This window comes from Canis lupus (assembly GCF_048164855.1).
Source record: "Canis lupus baileyi chromosome 5 unlocalized genomic scaffold, mCanLup2.hap1 SUPER_5_unloc_2, whole genome shotgun sequence".
Classification (NCBI taxonomy): domain Eukaryota; kingdom Metazoa; phylum Chordata; class Mammalia; order Carnivora; family Canidae; genus Canis; species Canis lupus.
In genome coordinates this window covers 357,002-379,429 of record NW_027326409.1, presented here as the reverse complement: position 1 = coordinate 379,429, position 22,428 = coordinate 357,002, and the positions used below count along the sequence as shown (strand labels likewise).

The 22,428-nt window shown below is 39.9% G+C and overlaps 1 protein-coding gene across 7 annotated transcripts in view; it reads right to left on the bottom strand.

The window, feature by feature from the left end:
- LOC140629402 (ankyrin repeat domain-containing protein 26-like) overlaps positions 1-20,947 on the bottom strand; it is a 147,091-nt gene extending 126,144 nt beyond the window's left edge. For 2 of the 7 annotated variants that reach the window (XM_072818849.1, XM_072818848.1), the window contains exons 1-6: positions 20,562-20,928; positions 16,246-16,360; positions 15,915-16,088; positions 8,974-9,077; positions 6,507-6,621; positions 6,176-6,349 (exon numbers count right to left, since the gene is read on the bottom strand). In XM_072818849.1, coding sequence (XP_072674950.1) covers positions 6,176-6,349; positions 6,507-6,621; positions 8,974-9,077; positions 15,915-16,088; positions 16,246-16,360; positions 20,562-20,824 — 945 coding nt within the window. In that variant the 5' untranslated portion in view covers positions 20,825-20,928. Of the gene's footprint in view, positions 1-6,175; positions 6,350-6,506; positions 6,622-8,973; positions 9,078-15,914; positions 16,089-16,245; positions 16,361-20,561 lie in introns of all 7 variants that reach the window. The other 5 variants (XM_072818852.1, XM_072818850.1, XM_072818846.1 and 2 more) reach the window with 5 other exon arrangements.
- Between the last annotated feature and the right edge of the window lie 1,481 nt (positions 20,948-22,428).

Below are 22,428 nucleotides of genomic sequence, written 5' to 3'. Positions count from 1 at the left end.
ATCTCTGTATCTCCACTCTCTAAAACACAGTAGTAAATATTTAAAGTATCGTTACTGATTTTAATGGATATCTCCGGAGTAGTGTTTCTTCAATTATATTCCAAAGAACACATGATTTGCAAGAGATACTGTCCCCCAAAAGAAAGATTCAATGATCATCTATGTTTGTGAAACATTACAAAACTGCACTATACATCTAGCACAAATGAACCCCATTTACATTTGCTTATCCCCATTTGACAATTCCTTCTTTTGTAGCAAACATTAATACTTGAGAAACAAGAGTTCCCAGGGATATAGTTTTAAGAACTTTCCAATAAAGGTAAGGGTTTTCTCCAGGTTGTACAAACTTGCTGGATTCTCATCTATCAATGGTATGGGGATCCCAGATGTCAACATAAAACACTCCAGCTCCAAATGAGTCACTAAGGAGATGGACTCTGAATGAAAAGAGCTAGGTTTCAGGGCAGCTGGGTTGTGCAGGCAGTTGAGGGACGCTTGGTTTTGTCTCAGGTGTGATCTCAGGGTCGTGGGATCCAGCCCCACATTGGATTCGGGGCTCCCCTGGCACTGAGCACCAAGTCTGTTTAAGACACTCTCTCTCCCTCTCCCTCTCCACCTCCCCCACCCCCACAAGCCTGTGCATGTGTGTGCTGTCTCTCTAAAATGCATAAAGAAACCTTTTAAAAATTAAAAAGAAAAGTAAATAAATAAAAATAAAAGAAAGAAGCTTCAAATGAATTTTGACCACTTAATACTAAATAATCTTTGGTTAAGGTGGGCCCACAATGAGATGAGCACTCGGTGTTATTCTTTATGTGGGCAAATTGAACTCCAATAAAAAATTGTGGGTTTTTTTGTTTAAAATAAAAAATAAGAACAATAAAATATTAAAAATAAATAACTAAATAAATAGTCCTTGGACTTTCTCCTATTATACCATGATAAAGTTTTTTCTTAACTGTTAGAAAGCTCAGTATGAGATTTTTCTCATTTTTACCCTTTTATTCAAATTCAGTTCCATATAACATACTATTAGTTTCAGAGGTAGAAGTCAGTGGTTCCTCAGTCTTATGTAACACCCAGGACTCATTCCATCATGTGCCCTCCTTAATGTCCATCACCCAGTTATCCCATCCTTCCACTCCACCCCTCCAGTGACCTTCAGTTTGGCTCCTATGATTAAGAGTCTCTTAGGCTTTGTCTCCCTCAGTCTCTCTGGTTTAAGTTTTTCTCTTCTTCCCCTTCTCCTCTGTCTTGTTTCTTAAGTTCCACATATGAATGAGATCATATGATAATTGTCTTTCTCTGACTGACTCAGGGTATTACGCTAAGTGAAATATGTCAATGAGATTTTATTCTCAACTATACTCATTCTGAGAACCTAATGCACATCTACTTCTAAAAAAACCGGTTTGTATTCTAGTTTCTATTATCATTGCTATTTTTGATTATTTATAATTTAGACTAAGTGTAAATCAGAAATAAAAATGTCATGACTTACCAATAAAAATTCTAATACTAGATGAGCACTGGGTGTTTACATGTTGGGAAACTGAGATTAAGTAAAAACTATTAATCACAAATTCTAATACTGCTTTATACGGATTATTTTTAGTATAATAAAAGCTACTATGTAAATTGAGTATTTAGGGAATAATACCAAGGAGAAAGAGAATACTGTCTGGAATATGCATAATCTATCCAAGCAGAACCAGGATTAACCTCACATGGCTTACAGATATTCCAAAAGGTACATGATTACTGTACATATATAGAAAAAATGTTTGTAAAAAAAACGACTTTCAATTCCTAACTTAGAAAATTCATCCCGAGGCACCTGGGTGACTCAGAGGGTGAACATCATGATCCCAGGGTCCTGGGATCGAGCCCATATCAGGGTCCCCATAGAGAACCTGCTTCCCCCTGTGCCTAGCTCTCTGCCTCTCTCTGTGTGTCTCTCATCAATTACTGAATAAAGTAATGAAAAAAATAAGGTGACAAAGAAACAGAAAATTCAATCCCAATCCTAAGAAATTAACATAAAATACAAAATATATATTATAAATTAATATGGAGTGTCTTGAAAATCTTGAAATCTTTGTCAACATATACCATAAAACAGTAATTGTAAACTCAATGGTTATGGAGGCAAAGCAGGTGACACGAGTCAGTGAAGACCCTAGGCGGGGACACGAGCAAACTGGAGACACACGCCTCCTATAAAGGGACAGCCTCTGCACAGCATACCAAACAGCAGCATGGGCTCAAGGTACCAGAAGTGATCTGTAAGAAAAGCTCAAAATCCAGAGTTCTACATGCGTGCCATAATTTTAAGTGTTAGCTCAACTGACAGTGGAAACTAAATACATCCAGGGGCTACATTTAGTCTATAGCCTACTTGTGTTTTTCTATTTGCTGTGACTGTTTCCAATGGCCGTGCGTAAAACAAATACTTGGACATCAAACCTTTCCTAAAGCATCAGGATCATGTTTTACCAACAAATTAGGCCCCACCTTCTAAGGAAAATTGCTGTGAAGACTCATTAACACCTACTGTCAGAATTTTCCAATGCTTGTTTCAACTACAATCTATTTGTATTTACTTCCCTCACATTGCTAACCGAACAGACAGGAGTTCAGAGGAATGCTGAAGCAAAGTTATTAAAACAATTACCATCTATATTGTCACTAACTACATGCTGAATGTTTAACACAGTAGTGATTATGCACTATGCCAGGGCCCTATGAATTTGAAAGACATCCTAAGATAGTCTATCGCACAGCTTCAACTAAAAAAGAAGGTTCACGGATTTCTACTGCTGCAATTGGGAAAACCCTGCTTGTAATAATCAGAATGTTAGCAAAACACGTAAAATCTTTAAAGGGTCAGACTCTACTTATTAAAAGACTACTCATAAAGACTTCCCATCTGGGTGCCGGTGAATGACTGATAGTTGGAAGAAAAGGTAATTATTTTTCAAGCCAACGAGATGACCAATAATTTTCATCTGTAATTCTCAAAGAGATACAGACAGATGAAAGGCTAATGTTGGAGAGAGTGGAAGGAAGTAGCCAGTATCCAACTTCAGTTAAATCTTCCAGAGATTTAATATTTTTACATCTCTAAATTTGTATATGTATACCTACCCATTCAGTAGTTGTTAGCCAAGAGTTGTAACAGAATCTCAAAACCCTATTTCCAAATTTCTGCGTACACACGTTATTGGATTCACTCCATCGAAATCTTCACGGGACAGTTTAGGCTTGTAAATTCTTTTAAATTCCCTAGTTGACTGTGATTCACCAGCACAAGTCTAGCTGAGAACTAGTACAGTACACAACCATGCCAGTCTCCCCTTTCACCTATGTGGCCAATTCTCCCTATCACTTGAGGATTCAGCCAAAAACAGAAATGAGTCACTTATCAAACCTGCATTCAATTTCCATGGCTAGAGGTAGAACAAGGTCTAGTAAACTCAAAATGCAACTTGATTCCATTATTTACACACTCCTTACTTCCTTCCCATCAAGACATTCTAGATTTGCAAGCAGAGTTTAGACTCGTATCTAAGTGGCTATAGCTGCAAAATACTATACTGTGTTCTTTCCTCTGCTTGTCCACTTTTTGTTTTTTTTTTAAGATTTCTATTTATTTATTCATGAGAGTCTGAGAGAGAGAGAGAGACAGGCAGAGACATAGGCAGAGGGAGAAGCAGGCTCCTCCATTCAAGGAGTGCCATGTGGGACTCGATTCGGGAGACCATGGGATCATGCCCTGAGCCGAAGGCATATGCTCAATCACTGAGCCACACAGGCGTCCCTTTTCGTGCCCATTCAACCACCAGTTTACTGCCAATCTGATGTCCTTAGAGTCCTCCTAGAATTGATCTCTATATAAGTTTACAACACACTCACGGGTTCGTAAAGTAAGAATTATTATCCCTGAAAATTGAAGACTCCTTACCTAAACATAAACACTGAAGAAAAACAAACACAATCCAAAAACCTTGTCTTGATATTTCCCCTCACTTGCCAAATGTCTAAATCGCTCTGCATGTTCCTGACTGCTTTCTCCTTTTCCCCTCTTTTGTCCCTCTTAAGTCAAGGCTGATAAAAGATAAACTCCGACCGTGTTAATAAATCACTTTTTGATCAAATAGGAACTTCTCAACAGCAGCAAGATTTGATATTGTAAAATACACTTGTTTTCTGTTTTAAGTCAAAGCCTATTTCCAAGGCAAATTTTGCTTTCCTCTGTTGTTTGACACTAAATAAGAAACAAACTGGGTGAGAAAACATTTTTGAAAATAAAGTTTCAGAACACATTCTGTGTTCTCATAAATATTTGCCATAAATACATAAAAGAAACTTGCCTTCTCTAATGCTTCTTTAGAGGTATCATTATTTAGGGGCAACTGAGTGGCTCAGTCCGTTGAGCATCTGACTCTTGGTCTTAACTCAGGTGATGATCAGAGTTATAAGATCCAGCGCTGCGACAGACTCAGCGCAAAGTCTACTTCAGATTCTTACTCTCTTTCTTTTCCCTCTGCCCCCACAACATCCCCTGCTTGTACATGCTCGCTCACTTCCCCCCAAAAAATAAAATCTCACGGCTGAGTAATACTCCATTGCGGACATATACCACAGATTACTCAACAATTAGAAACAATAAATACCCACCATCTGCTTCAACATGGATGCAACTGGAGGGTATTATGCTGAGTGAAGTAAGGCAATCGGAGAAGGACAAACATTACATGGTCTCATTCATACGGGGAATAGAAAAGAGTGAAAGGGAATAAAGGGGAAAGCAGAGAAAACGAGTGGGAAATATCAGTGAGGGGGACAGAACATGAGAGACTCCTAACTCTGGGAACCAAACAAGGGATGGTGGAAAGGGAGGTGGGTGGGGGGTTGGGGTGACTGGGTGACGGGCACCAAGGGGGGGGCACTTGACGGGATGAGCACTGGGTGCTGTGCTCTTTGTTGGCAAACTGAACCCCAACTAAAAAAATTTTTAAAAAGAAAAAACTAAAAGATAAAATAAGTACATAAACCCCAGAGTGTGAGGTGAAAAAATAAATAAATAAAAAAGCTTAATTAAAAAAAGGAAGGCAGGAAGGAAGAAGTATTATGGTAAGCCTGGGGGGCTCAGTGGGTGAAGCATCTCTCTCTGGTTATGGTCACGATCCCACTCCTGACATCAAGCCCCGTGCATCAGGCTACCTGGCTCAGTGGGAAGGCCTCTTCTTCCCCTACCTCTGCTCTTTCCTCCCTACTCATGTTTGCTCTCTCTCATATAAATACAATCTTCAAAAATAAAAAGTGTTGTTATTTAAAGCAAAAGCTTAGACAGTTATTTCAAAATATTTTCATCCAGGAAATGCTTGAGCTTCCAAATATGAAAAATCGACCCTATCTATGGCACACAACAGTGTTTCTGCAAGGGCAGTGACTGAATGTAATGCACGTCAAAGAAAGCACAGGGAGACTGGCAAGTGTGGTCATCACCAGCTCCCCATGCACACCTACCACCCTACTGAGGAACTACATAGGCTGAGCAGGAGCTACTCTCTGGAATGGGAGGCCTCACCGTGGTACATGGCTGGCAGAGTGGCTACCAGCACAAGCAGATACCACCTGTAGGATGTCATGACCTGATCCCCCTGCTCTCATCTTCTGAACCTTAGGGCCTAGAGTGCCCAAGGCCTATTACAACCTGCTGCTTTCTCCTCCCATTTACATTCACCCAAGCTACTCCTCTGGGTCACGGTCTCCTACTCATCCCCAGAAGCATCCATTTCCTAAGCCCCTGCACACCTTTCGGCCTCCATCATCACCACACTCCCCTCTAGGCCTTCAATCCTTTGTGGGCTCTGAGGGTACCATCTACTCCCAGGCACAAAGGGGAAGATTTTCTTTCTGGGGTGGAAAGGTTGCTAGCAGACAAAATGTTGCCTTTCTACAGGCATTACTTTTCTCTTTCCCTGCCCCTGCCTTAGTTTTCCAGTTGTTTCCAGGATGACAGGACCTGCTGTATAAAATTCAGTGCCGATGTCTTCATATATATATGTACATATACAAAGAAAACTTTTGCAGCTATTTTTATTTACTTATTTATTTATTTATTTATAATGTAAAATACGTTGTAAAAAAAAAAGTTGACCTGTACCTTGTTTCTGATCTCCATATTTACTTTCTTTAAAAGTAGTTTCTGTGCTATTGTGACATTGTCCCCTAATGCTGCATAATGGAGAGCAGTGTTGCCCTTGATGTCTTTTAGATCAGGATTAGCACCATGTTTCAGCAGAATATCTACACATGCCTCATCTTGGGATTGTACAGCCTGTGAGCATTACAACAAGAAACAGAATGTAAATTCTGGGAACTGAAAGGAAACATGCCACAAGTTTCACCAATGAGTTATGTTTAAATGCAACAAATGTTCATTCCAAGGACTTCAATCCAATCCATCTCAGGCAGATATACCTGTCACCACGCACCTTCAGTAGAGCGGTCGTGTTTTCAACATCACGGAGGTTTAGCTGGCATTTCCGATCTACCAGGAGCTTCACCATATCTTCATGGCCATTGGCACAGGCCAAGTGGAGACAACTCCTGTGAGTGTGAAAGGGCTTGTCAGGATTACAGTGTACCTTTTCAAAAATTGCTAATCAATTCATAGAATTGTAAATGTTAAATACTGCTTATTCTCATGACTCCAAAACAAAGAATTAGTTTACTTCAGACTTCTCTGTCCCACCTTCTCATTACTACCTCATCATCATTTAGTAATTTTTTATATTTACTTCCACTGTTTAAAATACTATGTCATATCTGTCTTCCGATTGGACCCAGACTAATATAGAGGCCAGGGAGTTGCACTCTTTGGATTTGTCTTCTAGAGGATCTACCATAGAGAGCACAGTTGAACTGCAGCTCAAAATGTAGACAGCTGCTACATTTTCATATCCACCGTAGCACTCACACCAAGGCCTTGTGTCTCTGCTAGGCTGTGTCCAGCCAATGACTTAGCACAGAAGGAATAAAGTCATTTCTGTCTCCCGTAGGACCCCTCTACAGGCAAGCTTCTGATGGGGACTCAAGATCAGAAAACCCCGAGGGCCTGTGCTCTGATTCTCCAACAGGGGCTTGCCCTGAGATCCACGGTACAACTTTTCCCCACCACTGACACCATGAATAGCATAGGGTCTACTGGATCCTGCGACCAAAGCAGTGAGGACTCCTAAGCACAGCCTGCACCTGCTGCACAATTCATCTGCTCTGAGACCACTGAAGTCTTGCATTCCTTAGTTTCACCAAGGTGTATGGATGAAACGAGTACTCAATGTAGGACAAGGTTTCCCAACCTTGTACCATGGACATGGTGGATTGTTGTGGAGGCCTCTCTTGGGTATGTTTACCAGCACTCCTGACATCGACCCACTAGATGCCAGCAACATCCTCAGTTGTGAGGATCGGAAATGTCTCCGGACGAATCTATTGTTAGCAGTGTCTATAGCTAATAATACTGCATTGTATACTTAAACTTTGCTAAGAGGGTAGAGCTTATGTTAAGTGTTCTTACCAATTAATTAATTAATTAATTAATGAGACCAGGAAGAGACTTTGGGAGGTGATGGGTAGGACTATGGCTTTAAGGCATTGATGATTTCACAGAGGTCTATACTTATCCACAAACTCACTGAATTCGATACATTAAGTATGTACAGCTTTTGACATGTCAAAAAACAGGTCTCCAGACACTGCCAAATGCTCCCTGAGGAGCAGAATTCTTCTCCCACCACCCCACCCCCAACGCATTGAGAATTAGTGGCGTAAAATATGCTACCTCCAGAACCCAAAGAGGTCTCCCAGTTTCTGTCTTTGTGAAAAGGTATTCAAAATGTGGCAATTTTTCTTTCACTCCTGCGAGAATATCCTGGCATGCCCACTGGATGCCTCAAAACTTCACGGATATGTCAATTCATGCCGTCTTACCAAGGGCCCAAAGCGTTATAGCCTCTTACTGATCCTCATGTCAAATTAGCATGGTGTCAATATGATAGGCCAATGAGATATTCTGGGGATGTTCAAATGGTCTAGCTCCATGAGTTAATAAAACGCTGAGGCAAATTAAATGAATGAACACTTTGCCTATACTCTATGAATATGAACTATTTCTGATTCACTAGCGGACTAGAAAAGAATGCATTTGCCAAATCAGTGGTGACACATACCATGTACCTGACGTCTTATCAATCTGTTCTGGAAGCAATAAGAGGCGCACAATAACTATGACTGGAATTACTCTTTGTTTAAGTTGACAGTAACTACAGATATTTGCCACAATCTATCCTGTCTCTGAATGGGCCAGACTAGTGAATCAAGCAGAAATGTGATAGAGCTCACCAGCCTTTCATCCTTTAGCACTATCCCACTGCACCTCTGCTAGGATGCAGGGTTGTTTTTGGTATACCCTACCAAATGAAGGCTTGGAGACAGTTTCAGAGGTTTCTGCTTGGACTCTCTAAATTTTTTTTTCTCAGTTATATTTCCTTATTCAGGAGAGACACAGAAAGAAAGGCAGAGACATAGGCAGAGGGAGAAGCAGGCTCCCTGCTGGGAGCCCTATGTGGGGCTCAATTCCCAGACTCTGGCATCAAGCTCTGAGCTAAAAAAGAAAAAACTCACAATTTCAACAAGAAACACTTTTAGCTACTGTAAAATCATACAGAAAAAAAAAAACTATTGCAAATGACATCAATCTATATTACAAAGGATTCTGAATTATACTATACAATGTTCTTCACCATGTCCTGTCAGAGTAATTGTTTTCTACCTAACCGATCACATGCTGACATTTTTCACTATACTTATAAATACTCTTCTTATTAAGTTAAACTTTCCGCCTTGAGAAATTGTTACCACTCTCGACCAAATACTAAGATTCACAAAAAAAAACCTTACCTTTTAGCGTAGTCAACTGCATTTATATTTGCTTTTTCTACTAAAAATGCCACCATTTTCTCTTTTTTTTCATTTATAGCAAGTAAAAGCGGTGTGAGGCCATCCTGTAGGAGTGCAAACAAAATTTATAATTTACAAAATTACATATTTGGATAATGAATCGTAAAAATTCTGAACGATCCTGTAACTTAAACATGTAACATAGAAAGTAAATAAAATTAGCCCTTTCGTTCTCAGCCCTCCATGGTTTCACCAGCTGCTCCTTCTTTTTAAAATACTGCTTTCTCACGGAGCGTGGGTGGCTCAGTTGGTCAAGCATCTGCCTTCAGCTCATCAGCTCAGGTCATGATCCCAGGGTCTCAGGATGGAGTCCCACCTTGGGCTCCCTCTGCAGCAAAGAGTTAGCTTCTCCCTCTCCTTCTGCCCCTCCCCTCCACTCGTGCTCTCTCTCCTGCTTGCTCACTCTCTGTCTCTCTCAAAAACATAAAGTCTTTTTAAAAACTAAAATAAAAATAATAAAATAGACCTCCTCTTCCTCTTCAACAGATTACCTGCAGTCATTCCACAAACTCGCTTCAAACATTGCCTGGCTCCAAGAATCTTTGCTTCGCTCACAATATATATCATGGTATACCCTAGTTATTTTCTTCTGCACCATCTAAACCAAAAGATTCTAGAGGGGAGGGGTTATTTTTTATCTCTGTATCTCCACTCTCTAAAACACAGTAGTAAATATTTAAAGTATCGTTACTGATTTTAATGGATATCTCCGGAGTAGTGTTTCTTCAATTATATTCCAAAGAACACATGATTTGCAAGAGATACTGTCCCCCAAAAGAAAGATTCAATGATCATCTATGTTTGTGAAACATTACAAAACTGCACTATACATCTAGCACAAATGAACCCCATTTACATTTGCTTATCCCCATTTGACAATTCCTTCTTTTGTAGCAAACATTAATACTTGAGAAACAAGAGTTCCCAGGGATATAGTTTTAAGAACTTTCCAATAAAGGTAAGGGTTTTCTCCAGGTTGTACAAACTTGCTGGATTCTCATCTATCAATGGTATGGGGATCCCAGATGTCAACATAAAACACTCCAGCTCCAAATGAGTCACTAAGGAGATGGACTCTGAATGAAAAGAGCTAGGTTTCAGGGCAGCTGGGTTGTGCAGGCAGTTGAGGGACGCTTGGTTTTGTCTCAGGTGTGATCTCAGGGTCGTGGGATCCAGCCCCACATTGGATTCGGGGCTCCCCTGGCACTGAGCACCAAGTCTGTTTAAGACACTCTCTCTCCCTCTCCCTCTCCACCTCCCCCACCCCCACAAGCCTGTGCATGTGTGTGCTGTCTCTCTAAAATGCATAAAGAAACCTTTTAAAAATTAAAAAGAAAAGTAAATAAATAAAAATAAAAGAAAGAAGCTTCAAATGAATTTTGACCACTTAATACTAAATAATCTTTGGTTAAGGTGGGCCCACAATGAGATGAGCACTCGGTGTTATTCTTTATGTGGGCAAATTGAACTCCAATAAAAAATTGTGGGTTTTTTTGTTTAAAATAAAAAATAAGAACAATAAAATATTAAAAATAAATAACTAAATAAATAGTCCTTGGACTTTCTCCTATTATACCATGATAAAGTTTTTTCTTAACTGTTAGAAAGCTCAGTATGAGATTTTTCTCATTTTTACCCTTTTATTCAAATTCAGTTCCATATAACATACTATTAGTTTCAGAGGTAGAAGTCAGTGGTTCCTCAGTCTTATGTAACACCCAGGACTCATTCCATCATGTGCCCTCCTTAATGTCCATCACCCAGTTATCCCATCCTTCCACTCCACCCCTCCAGTGACCTTCAGTTTGGCTCCTATGATTAAGAGTCTCTTAGGCTTTGTCTCCCTCAGTCTCTCTGGTTTAAGTTTTTCTCTTCTTCCCCTTCTCCTCTGTCTTGTTTCTTAAGTTCCACATATGAATGAGATCATATGATAATTGTCTTTCTCTGACTGACTCAGGGTATTATGCTAAGTGAAATAAGTCAATGAGATTTTATTCTCTACTATACTCATTCTGAGAACCTAATGCACATCTACTTCTAAAAAAACCTGTTTGTATTCTAGTTTCTATTATCATTGTTATTTATGATTATTTTATAATTTAGACTAAGTGTAAATCAGAAATAAAAATGTCATGACTTACCAATAAAAATTCTAATACTAGATGAGCACTGGGTGTTTACATGTTGGGAAACTGAGATTAAGTAAAAACTATTAATCACAAATTCTAATACTGCTTTATACGGATTATTTTTAGTATAATAAAAGCTACTATATAAATTGCGTATTTAGGGAATAATACCAAGGAGAAAGAGAATACTGTCTGAAATATGCATAATCTATCCAAGTAGAACCAGGATTAACTTCACATGGCTTGCAGATATTCCAAAAGGTACATGATTACTGTACATATATAGAAAAAATGTTTGTGAAAAAAAACGACTTTCAATTCTTAACTTAGAAAATTCATCCCGAGGCCCTGGGTGACTCAGAGGGTGAACATCATGATCCCAGGGTCCTGGGATCGAGCCCATATCAGGGTCCCCATAGAGAGCCTGCTTCCCCCTGTGCCTAGCTCTCTGCCTCTCTCTGTGTGTCTCTCATCAATTACTGAATAAAGTAATGAAAAAAATAAGGTGACAAAGAAACAGAAAATTCAATCCCAATCCTAAGAAATTAACATAAAATACAAAATATATATTACAAATTAAATATGGAGTGTCTTGAAAATCTTGAAATCTTTGTCAACATATACCATAAAACAGTAATTGTAAACTCAGTGCTTATGGAGGCAAAGCAGGTGACACGAGTCAGTGAAGAACCTAGGCGGGGACACGAGCAAACTGGAGACACACGCCTCCTATAAAGGGACAGCCTCTGCACAGCATACCAAACAGCAGCATGGGCTCAAGGTACCAGAAGTGATCTGTAAGAAAAGCTCAAAATCCAGAGTTCTACATGCGTGCCATAATTTTAAGTGTTAGCTCAACTGACAGTGGAAACTAAATACATCCGGGGGCCACATTTAGTCTATAGCCTACTTGTGTTTTTCTATTTGCTGTGACTGTTTCCAATGGCCGTGCGTAAAACAAACACTTGGACATCAAACCTTTCCTAAAGCATCAGGATCATGTTTTACCAACAAATTAGGCCCCACCTTCTAAGGAAAATTGCTGTGAAGACTCATTAACACCTACTGTCAGAATTTTCCAATGCTTGTTTCAACTACAATCTATTTGTATTTACTTCCCTCACATTGCTAACCGAACAGACTGGAGTTCAGAGGAATGCTGAAGCAAAGTTATTAAAACAATTACCATCTGTATTGTCACTAACTACATGCTGAATGTTTAACACAGTAGTGATTATGCACTATGCCAGGGCCCTATGAATTTGAAAGACATCCTAAGATAGTCTATCCCACAGCTTCAACTAAAAAAGAAGGTTCACGGATTTCTACTGCTGCAATTGGGAAAACCCTGCTTGTAATAATCAGAATGGTAGCAAACCACGTAAAATCTTTAAAGGGTCAGACTCTACTTATTAAAAGACTACTCATAAAGACTTCCCATCTGGGTGCCGGTGAATGACTGATAGTTGGAAGAAAAGGTAATTATTTTTCAAGCCAACAGAGATGACCAATAATTTTCATCTGTAATTCTCAAAGAGATACAGACAGATGAAAGGCTAATGTTGGAGAGAGTGGAAGGAAGTAGCCAGTATCCAACTTCAGTTAAATCTCTTCCAGAGATTTAATATTTTTACATCTCTAAATTTGTATATGTATACCTACCCATTCAGTAGTTGTTAGCCAAGAGTTGTAACAGAATCTCAAAACCCTATTTCCAAATTTCTGCGTACACACATTATTGGATTCACTCCATCGAAATCTTCACGGGACAGTTTAGGCTTGTAAATTCTTTTAAATTCCCTAGTTGACTGTGATTCACCAGCACAAGTCTAGCTGAGAAGTAGTACAGTACACAACCATGCCAGTCTCCTCTTTCACCTATGTGGCCAATTCTCCCTATCACTTGAGGATTCAGCCAAAAACAGAAATGAGTCACTTATCAAACCTGCATTCAATTTCCATGGCTAGAGGTAGAACAAGGACTAGTAAACTCAAAATGCAACTTGATTCCATTATTTACACACTCCTTACATCCTTCCCATCAAGACATTCTAGATTTGCAAGCAGAGTTTAGACTCGTATCTAAGTGGCTATAGCTGCAAAATACTATACTGTGTTCTTTCCTCTGCTTGTCCACTTTTTGTTTTTTTTTTAAGATTTCTATTGATTTATTCATGAGAGATGAAAGAGAGAGAGAGAGAGAGAAAGAGAGAGAGACAGGCAGAGACACAGGCAGAGGGAGAAGCAGGCTCCTCCATTCAAGGAGTGCCATGTGGGACTCGATTCGGAGACCACGGGATCATGCCCTGAGCCGAAGGCATATGCTCAATCACTGAGCCACACAGGCGTCCCTTTTTGTGCCCATTCAACCACCTGTTTACTGCCAATCTGATGTCCTTAGAGTCCTCCTAGAATTGATCTCTATATAAGTTTACAACACACTCACGGGTTCGTAAAGTAAGAATTATTATCCCTGAAAATTGAAGACTCCTTACCTAAACATAAACACTAAGAAAAACAAACACAATCCCAAAACCTTGTCTTGATATTTCCCCTCACTTGCCAAATTTCTAAATCGCTCTGCATGTTCCTGACTGCTTTCTCCTTTGCCCCTCTTTTGTCCCTCTTAAGTCAAGGCTGATAAAAGACAAACTCTGACCGTGTTAATCAATCACTTTTTGATCAAATAGGAACTTCTCAACAGCAGCAAGATTTGATATTGTAAAATACACTTGTTTTGTGTTTTAAGACAAAGCCTATTTCCAAGGCAAATTTTGCTTTCCTCTGTTGTTTGACACTAAATAAGAAAACAAACTGGGTGAGAAAACATTTTTGAAAATAAAGTTTCAGAACACATTCTGTGTTCTCATAAATATTTGCCATAAATACATAAAAGAAACTTGCCTTCTCTAATGCTTCTTTAGAGGTATCATTATTTAGGGGCAACTGAGTGGCTCAGTCCGTTGAGCATCTGACTCTTGGTCTTAACTCAGGTGATGATCAGAGTTATAAGATCCAGCGCTGCGACAGACTCAGCGCAAAGTCTACTTCAGATTCTTACTCTCTTTCTTTTCCCTCTGCCCCCACAACACCCCCTGCTTGTACATGCTCACTCCCCCGCAAAAAATAAAATCTCACGGCTGAGTAATATTCCATTGTGGACATATACCACAGATTACTCAACAATTAGAAACAAAAAATACCCACCATCTGCTTCAACATGGATGCAACTGAAGGGTATTATGCTGAGTGAAGTAAGGCAATCGGAGAAGGACAAACATTACATGGTCTCATTCATACGGGGAATAGAAAAGAGTGAAAGGGAATAAAGGGGAAAGCAGAGAAAACGAGTGGGAAATATCAGTGAGGGGGACAGAACATGAGAGACTCCTAACTCTGGGAACCAAACAAGGGATGGTGGAAAGGGAGGTGGGTGGGGGGTTGGGGTGACTGGGTGACGGGCACCAAGGGGGGGGCACTTGACGGGATGAGCACTGGGTGCTGTGCTCTTTGTTGGCAAACTGAACTCCAACTAAAAAAATTTTGAAAAAGAAAAAACTAAAAGATAAAATAAGTACATAAACCCCAGAGTGTGAGGTGAAAAAATAAATAAATAAAAAAGCTTAATTAAAAAAAGGAAGGCAGGAAGGAAGAAGTATTATGGTAAGCCTGGGGGGCTCAGTGGGTCAAGCATCTCTCTCTGGTTATGGTCACGATCCCACTCCTGACATCAAGCCCCGTGCATCAGGCTACCTGGCTCAGTGGGAAGGCCGTTTCTTTCCCTACCTCTGCCTTTCCTCCCTACTCTTGTTTGCTCTCTCTCATATAAATACAATCTTCAAAAATAAAAAGTGTTGTTATTTAAAGCAAAAGCTTAGACAGTTATTTCAAAATATTTTCATCCAGGAAATGTTTGAGCTTCCAAATATGAAAAATCGACCCTATCTATGACACACAACAGTGTTTCTGCAAGGGCAGCGACTGAAGGTAATGCACGTCAAAGAAAGCACAGGGAGACTGGCAAGTGTGGTCATCACCAGCTCCCCATGCACACCTACCACCCCACTGAGGAAATACATAGGCTGAGCAGGAGCTACTCTCCGGAATGGGAGGCCTCACCGTGGTACATGGCTGGCAGAGTGGCTACCAGCACAAGCAGATACCACCTGTAGGATGTCATGACCTGATCCCCCTGCTCTCATCTTCTGAACCTTAGGGCCTAGAGTGCCCAAGGCCTATTACAACCTGCTGCTTTCTCCTCCCATTTACATTCACCCAAGCTACTCCTCTGGGTCACGGTCTCCTACTCATCCCCAGAAGCATCCATTTCCTAAGCCCCTGCACAGCTTTCGGCCTCCATCAACACCACACTCCCCTCTAGGCCTTCAATCCTTTGTGGGCTCTGAGGGCACCATCTACTCCCAGGCACAAAGGGGAAGATTTTCTTTCTGGGGTGGAAGGGTAGCTAGCAGACAGAATGTTTCCTTACTATATGCATTACTTTTCTCTTTCCCTCCCTCTGCCTTGGTTTTGGAGTTGTTTCCATGATGACAGGACCTGCTGTATAAAATTCAGTGTCGATGTCTTCATATATATATGTGCTATAGTACAAATATATCTACATATACATGTTGAAAAACCTTTTGCAGCTACATTTATTTATTTATTTACTGATTGATTTACTGATTTATTTATTTATTTATTTATTTATTTATAATGTGAAATACGTTGTAAAAAAAACTTGACCTGTACCTTGTTTTTGGCCTCTATATCTCCTTTATTCAAAAGCAGCTTGCGTGCTATTGAGATATTTCCCTCATAGGCCGCATAATGGAGAGCGGTGTTGTCCTTGAAATCCTTAGTATTTACATCAGCACCTTTTCTGAGAAGAATATCTACACATGCCTCTTCTTGGCATTGTACAGCCTGTCAGCATTATAACGAGAAACAGAATGTAAATTCTGGGAACTGAAAGGAAACATGCCACAAGTTTCACCAATGAGTTATGTTTAATTGCAACAAATGTTCATTCCAAGGACTTCAATCCAATCCACCTCAGGCAGACATAGGTGTGACCACCCACCTTCACGAGAGCTGTCCTGTTTTCTCCATCACGGAGGTTTAGCTGGCATTGAGAAAGTACCAGGATCTTCACCATATCTACACTCCCAATGGCACACGCCAAGTGGAGAGCCGTCCTGTGAGCATGAAAGGACTTGTCAGGAAATTACAGTGTACCTTTCCAAAACATTCAAATTAATTCACAGAATTGTAAATGTTAAATACTGTATTATTCTCATGACTCCAAAACAAAGATTTAGTTTTCTTTGGAAGAAAGTACAATATTTATTAGTGATTCTTCACCGCTCTATTAAAAGAGCAGCCTATCTGTTTAGGAAGAGCATGACCTCAGGAGGCAGCTCAACCTGGGTTTGATTCCCACTTTAACTCTGTCGCTTCACAGTGACCATTTAGCCTTATCGCAATTTCCTCATCCACAAAATGGGCATAAAAATAGTTGTCTCAGGTCGCCTGTCTGGCTCACTCTGAAGAGCATGTCACTCGATCTCGGGAGCCAGGGGTTCGAGACCCCTGTTGGTTATAGAGGTTACAAAACAATAGTAATAATAAATAAAATAAAAGGTACTTATCTCACAAGACCTCTTGTCGTGATCCTTAAATGAGGATCCATGCAAAGTTTTAGAATACTAGTTCCTAGCACAAATATTATTATAGCTATTACTACAACTTACAAAGACCCACTACAATTAGGGAAAACAATCCAATTATGCCCACTTTGCAGCTACGTTTAAGGATGAGCAAGAATACTCTATTTCAATGATTCCAAGATGCTCATTTTGTCACCTTTTAATATCTCTGACATCGGAATCCAATTTCTAATTCAAAATGTCTTAAAACTATAACTGGCATGATTTCTAAAAATTTCTTCTTGGTACATAAATAGTGGGGCATCATACAATCTACGGTGTGTCTTAAGTGAAATAATAGTGACATATACAACAGGTCTGTTGCACTTCTAGTCCTATGCTTGGAATTACATTGTTCAAGAGCTAAAATAATTTTCAGTAGTTGAAAGCATTATGAGAAGAGAGGACTAAAAGAACAAAAGAATGTTTTTAAAGCAACCCTTACTTTAAGTTTCAAGGGATTTTAAGTCAAAAGAAACTCAGGATTCAAATAAACGGGGAGAGTTCTTTTATTTTTGGGGGGGTGGTGGGAAGCTCATTTTACTAAGCATTTTAATTAATAGAAAATGTTTAGATTCATAGAAATCAAGTATTTTCAATTACCAATATTAGTATTTAGTATTATTGCAATGTCAAAAGGGCAGGTAAAGGTAATCTTTTACAATTTCTGATTCAGAAATGTTTTCCTTTGACAGGAAGTTCCAAGGAAAAGCTTCACGTGAGATTAAGTCCTAATACTTCCATTTAAAATTTCTCACCTAGGGGCACCCGGGTGGCTCAGTTGACTGAGTGTCCAACTTTTGGTTTTAGCTCCGGATGATCTCACGGTCATGAAGACAGACGCCCACATTAGGCTCCATGCTCAGGGTGGATTTTGCTTGAGATCCACGCTTTCCTTCTATTCCTCCCCTCCCATGACCTTCTCTTTTTCTTTTTACAATAAATACATCTTTTATCATTTACAAAATAAAATAAAATCTCTCATCTTAGGAGTGCCTGGCTTGCTCAGTCTGTAGAGCATGTGTCCTTAAATGTCCAGCCCCATGATGGGTAGAGAGATTACTTAAAAATGAAAGCCTTAAAACCTAAATACATAAAATTTCTCATCTTGCTCATACTGGGCAACATGGAGTCTTCTTTTTTAAGATTTTATTTATTCATGAGAGACACAGACAGAAAGCACAGACATAGGGAGAAGCAGGTGCCTCACGGGGAGACCAATGTGGGACTCGATCCCAGAACTCTGGGATCACTCTCTGAGCCAAAGACAGATGCTCAACCACTGAGTCACCCAGGAGTCCCTGAAGTCTTGTTAAAATTGAAAAGATCCTGAGTAGACTATGTCTGCTACATAACTTGTGTTCAGGTTTGTCTGAGAAATAAATGGACTGAAAGAATACATAAATTTATTTGGAGAATATAAATAATAGTGAAAGGGAATAGAAGGGAAGGGGAAAAAATGGGTAGGAAATATCAGAAAGGGAGACAGAACATGAAGACTCCTACCGCTGGGAAACAAACTAGGGGTGGTGGAAGGGGAGGAGGGTGGGGGTGAATGGGTGACGGGCACTGAGGGGGGCACTTGACGGGATGAGCACTGGGTGTTATTCTGTATGTTGGCAAATTGAACACCAATAAAAAATAAATTTATTATTAAAAAATTCATTTGGAGAGCTCTGTAGTTTTTAAAGATTTATCTATTTCTTGGAAAAAGAGAGAATGCAGGAGTGCGGTGAAGGGCAGAGGGGCAGAGAGATAGGGAGACAATCTCAAGCAGCCTCCCCATTGAACATGGAGCCCAACAGGGTGCTCAACCCCACAATCCTAACATCATGACCAGAGCCAAAATCAAGAGTCTGATGCTCAACAAACAGCCACCAAGGCACCAAGAAAGTTCAATATTTTTAAAGAAAACTTTTGTGAAGTAAACTAATATTTTTGAAATAGCAATAAAATGTGTATTTGCTATTTTTTAATTTTTTTTCAGAAGAGGGATACAACAAAAATTCTATAAGGTTTTGCAATACCATTTGTATTTTTTATTTTTTATTTTTATAAGGATTTAACCAAAATAAAATCATTAACCGTTCACTTATTAGATGTTATAAAGCTGCACATAATAAAAACATATGTATAGGTCATCCCCCGTGGCGCAGCGGTTGAGCACCGCCTGCAGCCTGGGGTGTGATCCTGGAGACCCAGGATCGAGTCCCACGTCGGGTTCCCTGTAATGGAGCCTGCTTCTCCCTCTGCCTGTGTCTCTGCCTCTCTCTCTGTGTGTGTCTCTCGTGAATAAATAAATAAAATCCTTAAAAAAATAAATAAAAATAAATAAAACCGTATGTATATATTTAATGTATGCGTAATACAACCTACAATACAGATAAAAATATTCCCCTTAGTTCTGAAGAGGCTAAAGGTTGTTAGAAAATACCAATCCTCTCCCATCAATTTTTTTTGAATAGGAAGAGGGGCGCTTAGGTGACTCAGTTAGGCATCTGCCTTTGGCTCAAGTGTAGGGGTCCTGGGATCGAGCCCTACATCATCAGGCTCCCTGCTCCATGGGTTTCTGCTTGTTGTCCCCCTGCCCCTCCCTGCTGCTTGTTTGCCTGGTCTCTCTCTCAAATGAATCGATAAAATCTCTTTAAAGTAAATAAGTAGAAACTATTTTTTGTCTACACAAGATTCATATTCTTGTTCTCCTGGATTAGTTCATTGATAATAAACCTTTCTTAGAATTTTTATGTATCTTTCCTATAGAAATCACAGATTTTAAGAAAATGAAAAATCCACTTAGAATCCAAATGTTTGAAGATAACTAATTTTATATTTGCACATCTTTTTGGCTAACTCAAAACCATTGTCTGCTTATATGTATGTATCATCAAAACAATTTTTCACTCATTTAATGATCCAAAGTACAGCTTTGCATGTTAATGTGTATCAATTATCTCTGCCACATTCAGTGGTCACATAGTAGTCCAGCCTCTGGATACACTGCCATTTACAAATACAGGCCATTAAGTGACTCCTTAATACACTGCTATTGTAAATAGTGCTGAGAATAGCATATTGTATATTATTTATTTCTAATTATTTCCTAAAGATATTTTACATCAATAAGCTTCATGGCTCAAGGAAATACTTATTTTTCAATGTGGTACATAACCACCAAACTATCTGAAAAGTCCAAAACAACTTAAATTTTAAGTAGTATAAGTAACATCATTCCTTATCTTCACAAAGCTTGAGATGGAAAATGGGATTTTATGCCTCTTTTTAAAATATTTTATTTATTTGAAATTAAGAACACCAGCAGAGGGGAGGGGGAAAGAGAAAAGCAGACTCTCCACTGAGCAGGGAGCCTCACCAGGGGCTAAGCTCCAGGACCCAGAGATCATGACCCTGAGAGGAGGTCAGAAGAGGCCAACTGACTCAGCCATCCAGGGGCCCCTATCTCATTCCTGTAATAACTTCCCTGTAAAACGAAGATGTTCTTTTTCTCCAAAACATATGTTGTAAATATTTTGCAAGTACATTCTCTTTTATTTTGCTAATATTACTTTCTGATTCAGAGGCGTTTTTTTTTGTGTCTGTGGCTGAATCAAACTCCAGAATTTTTGCTTTTAATGTCATGAGCCCCTCTACTGCTCGCCCCGACTCCTCCCGCCCGCCTCAAAAGCCCTGTTACCTGTTCTTCCTGTCCCTTTTATTTAAGTCATGTAAACCAAAAACCAGCAACTGCTGTATCTCCTGCATTTTTTCTGTATCGCCCTCAATCACAGCTCTGTGGATTCCCCGGAGATCTTGATATCTGATGTGGTATCCGGGACCGGGGCTGTGGAAGCTGTCAACAGTCATAGTCATAGGCGGCGACCTGACCCTCAGAGGCCTGAGGTTGAAGCCGAAGCGCAGCAGGCCCCACCCATTCCGCGCTGTAGATCTCTTTTTCATAATGAAGCCGACAGGCTTCAGTGACACAGGTTTCACCGCCTCTAGTGCGATACACTCCCGCGCCAGCAATAAGGCAAGTGGGCCTCGCCTCAATGTCTCAGGGACTAAGCCCAACGACTTAGAATCTTCCTACGCAGAACCAGTGTAACCTAGCAACGCTGCTAAATGCGAATGCGCCTGCGCACCTCAGAAGCTGGCATCCCTGCGCATGCGCACAGAGGGCAGTGGCCAAGGGTGCCCAAAGCATATATGCGAGGAGGCCCAAGCCTCTCAAATCTCTGAGATCCCCTGTGAGCTGGCTGGCTTCCCTTTAGAAGTTGGTGGGATGACTGAGAATTTGGGGACATTTGCAAAATCCTCTGGGGTGTGGAAATGTAGTCTTCTGGGCCTGTGAGTGGCTCAGTGGTTGAGCATCTGCCTTTGGCTTCGGTCATGATCCGGGGTTCCTGGGATCAAGTCTTGCATCGCACACCCCACAGGGAGCCTGCTTCTCCCTCTGCCTATGTCTTGCCTCTCTCTCTCTCTCTCTCTCTCTCTCTCTCTGTGACTATCATAAATAATAAAAATTTTTAAAATTTAAAATAAAAAAAATAACATCACTCATTGAGCCCTGCACCACGCAGGGGGCTGATCAGCTCCCCCAAGTGCCCACACCTGAAAGTCAGCACAAAGGCCCCTCCACCAGAAGAATTGATATCAATCAATTAATAACCAAATTAATAACCAAATTTAAGACATACTTAGATAATAATACACTTATACTTGGTGACTTCAATCTAGCGCTTTCTACATTTGATAGGTCTTCTAAACACAACACCTCCAAAGAAACGAGAGCTTTAAATGATACACTGGACCAGATGGATTTCACAGATATCTACAGAACTTTACATCCAAACTCAACTGAAAACACATTCTTCTCAAGTGCACATGGAACTTTCTCCAGAATAGACCACATACTGGGTCACAAAACAGGTCTGAACCGATACCAAAAGATTGGGATCGTCCCCTGCGTATTCTCAGACCATAATGCCTTAAAATTAGAACTAAATCACAACAAGAAATTTGGAAGGACGTCAAACACGTGCAGGTTAAGAACCCTCTTGCTAAAAGATGAAAGGGGAAACCAGGAAATTAAGGAAGAATTAAAAAGATTCATGGAAACTAATGAGAATGAACATACAACAGTTCAAAATCTTTGGGATGCAGCAAAACCAGTCCTGAGGGGGAAATACATCGCAATACAAGCAGCCATTCAAAAACTGGAAAGAACTCAAATACAAAAGCTAACCTTACACCTAAAGGAGCTAGAGAAAAAACAGAAAATAGATCCTACACCCAGGAGAAGAAGAGAGTTACTAAAGATTCGGGCAGAACTCAATGAAATCGAGACCAGAAGAACTGTGGAACAGATCAACAAAACCAGGAGTTGGTCCTTTGAAAGAATTAATAAGATAAACCATTAGCCAGCCTTATTAAAAAGAAGAGAAAGAAGACTAAAATTAAAATCATGAATGAGAAAGGAGAGATCACTACCAACAGCAAGGAAATACAAAGGATTGTAAAAACATATTATGAAAAAAAAACATATTATGAATAGCTATACG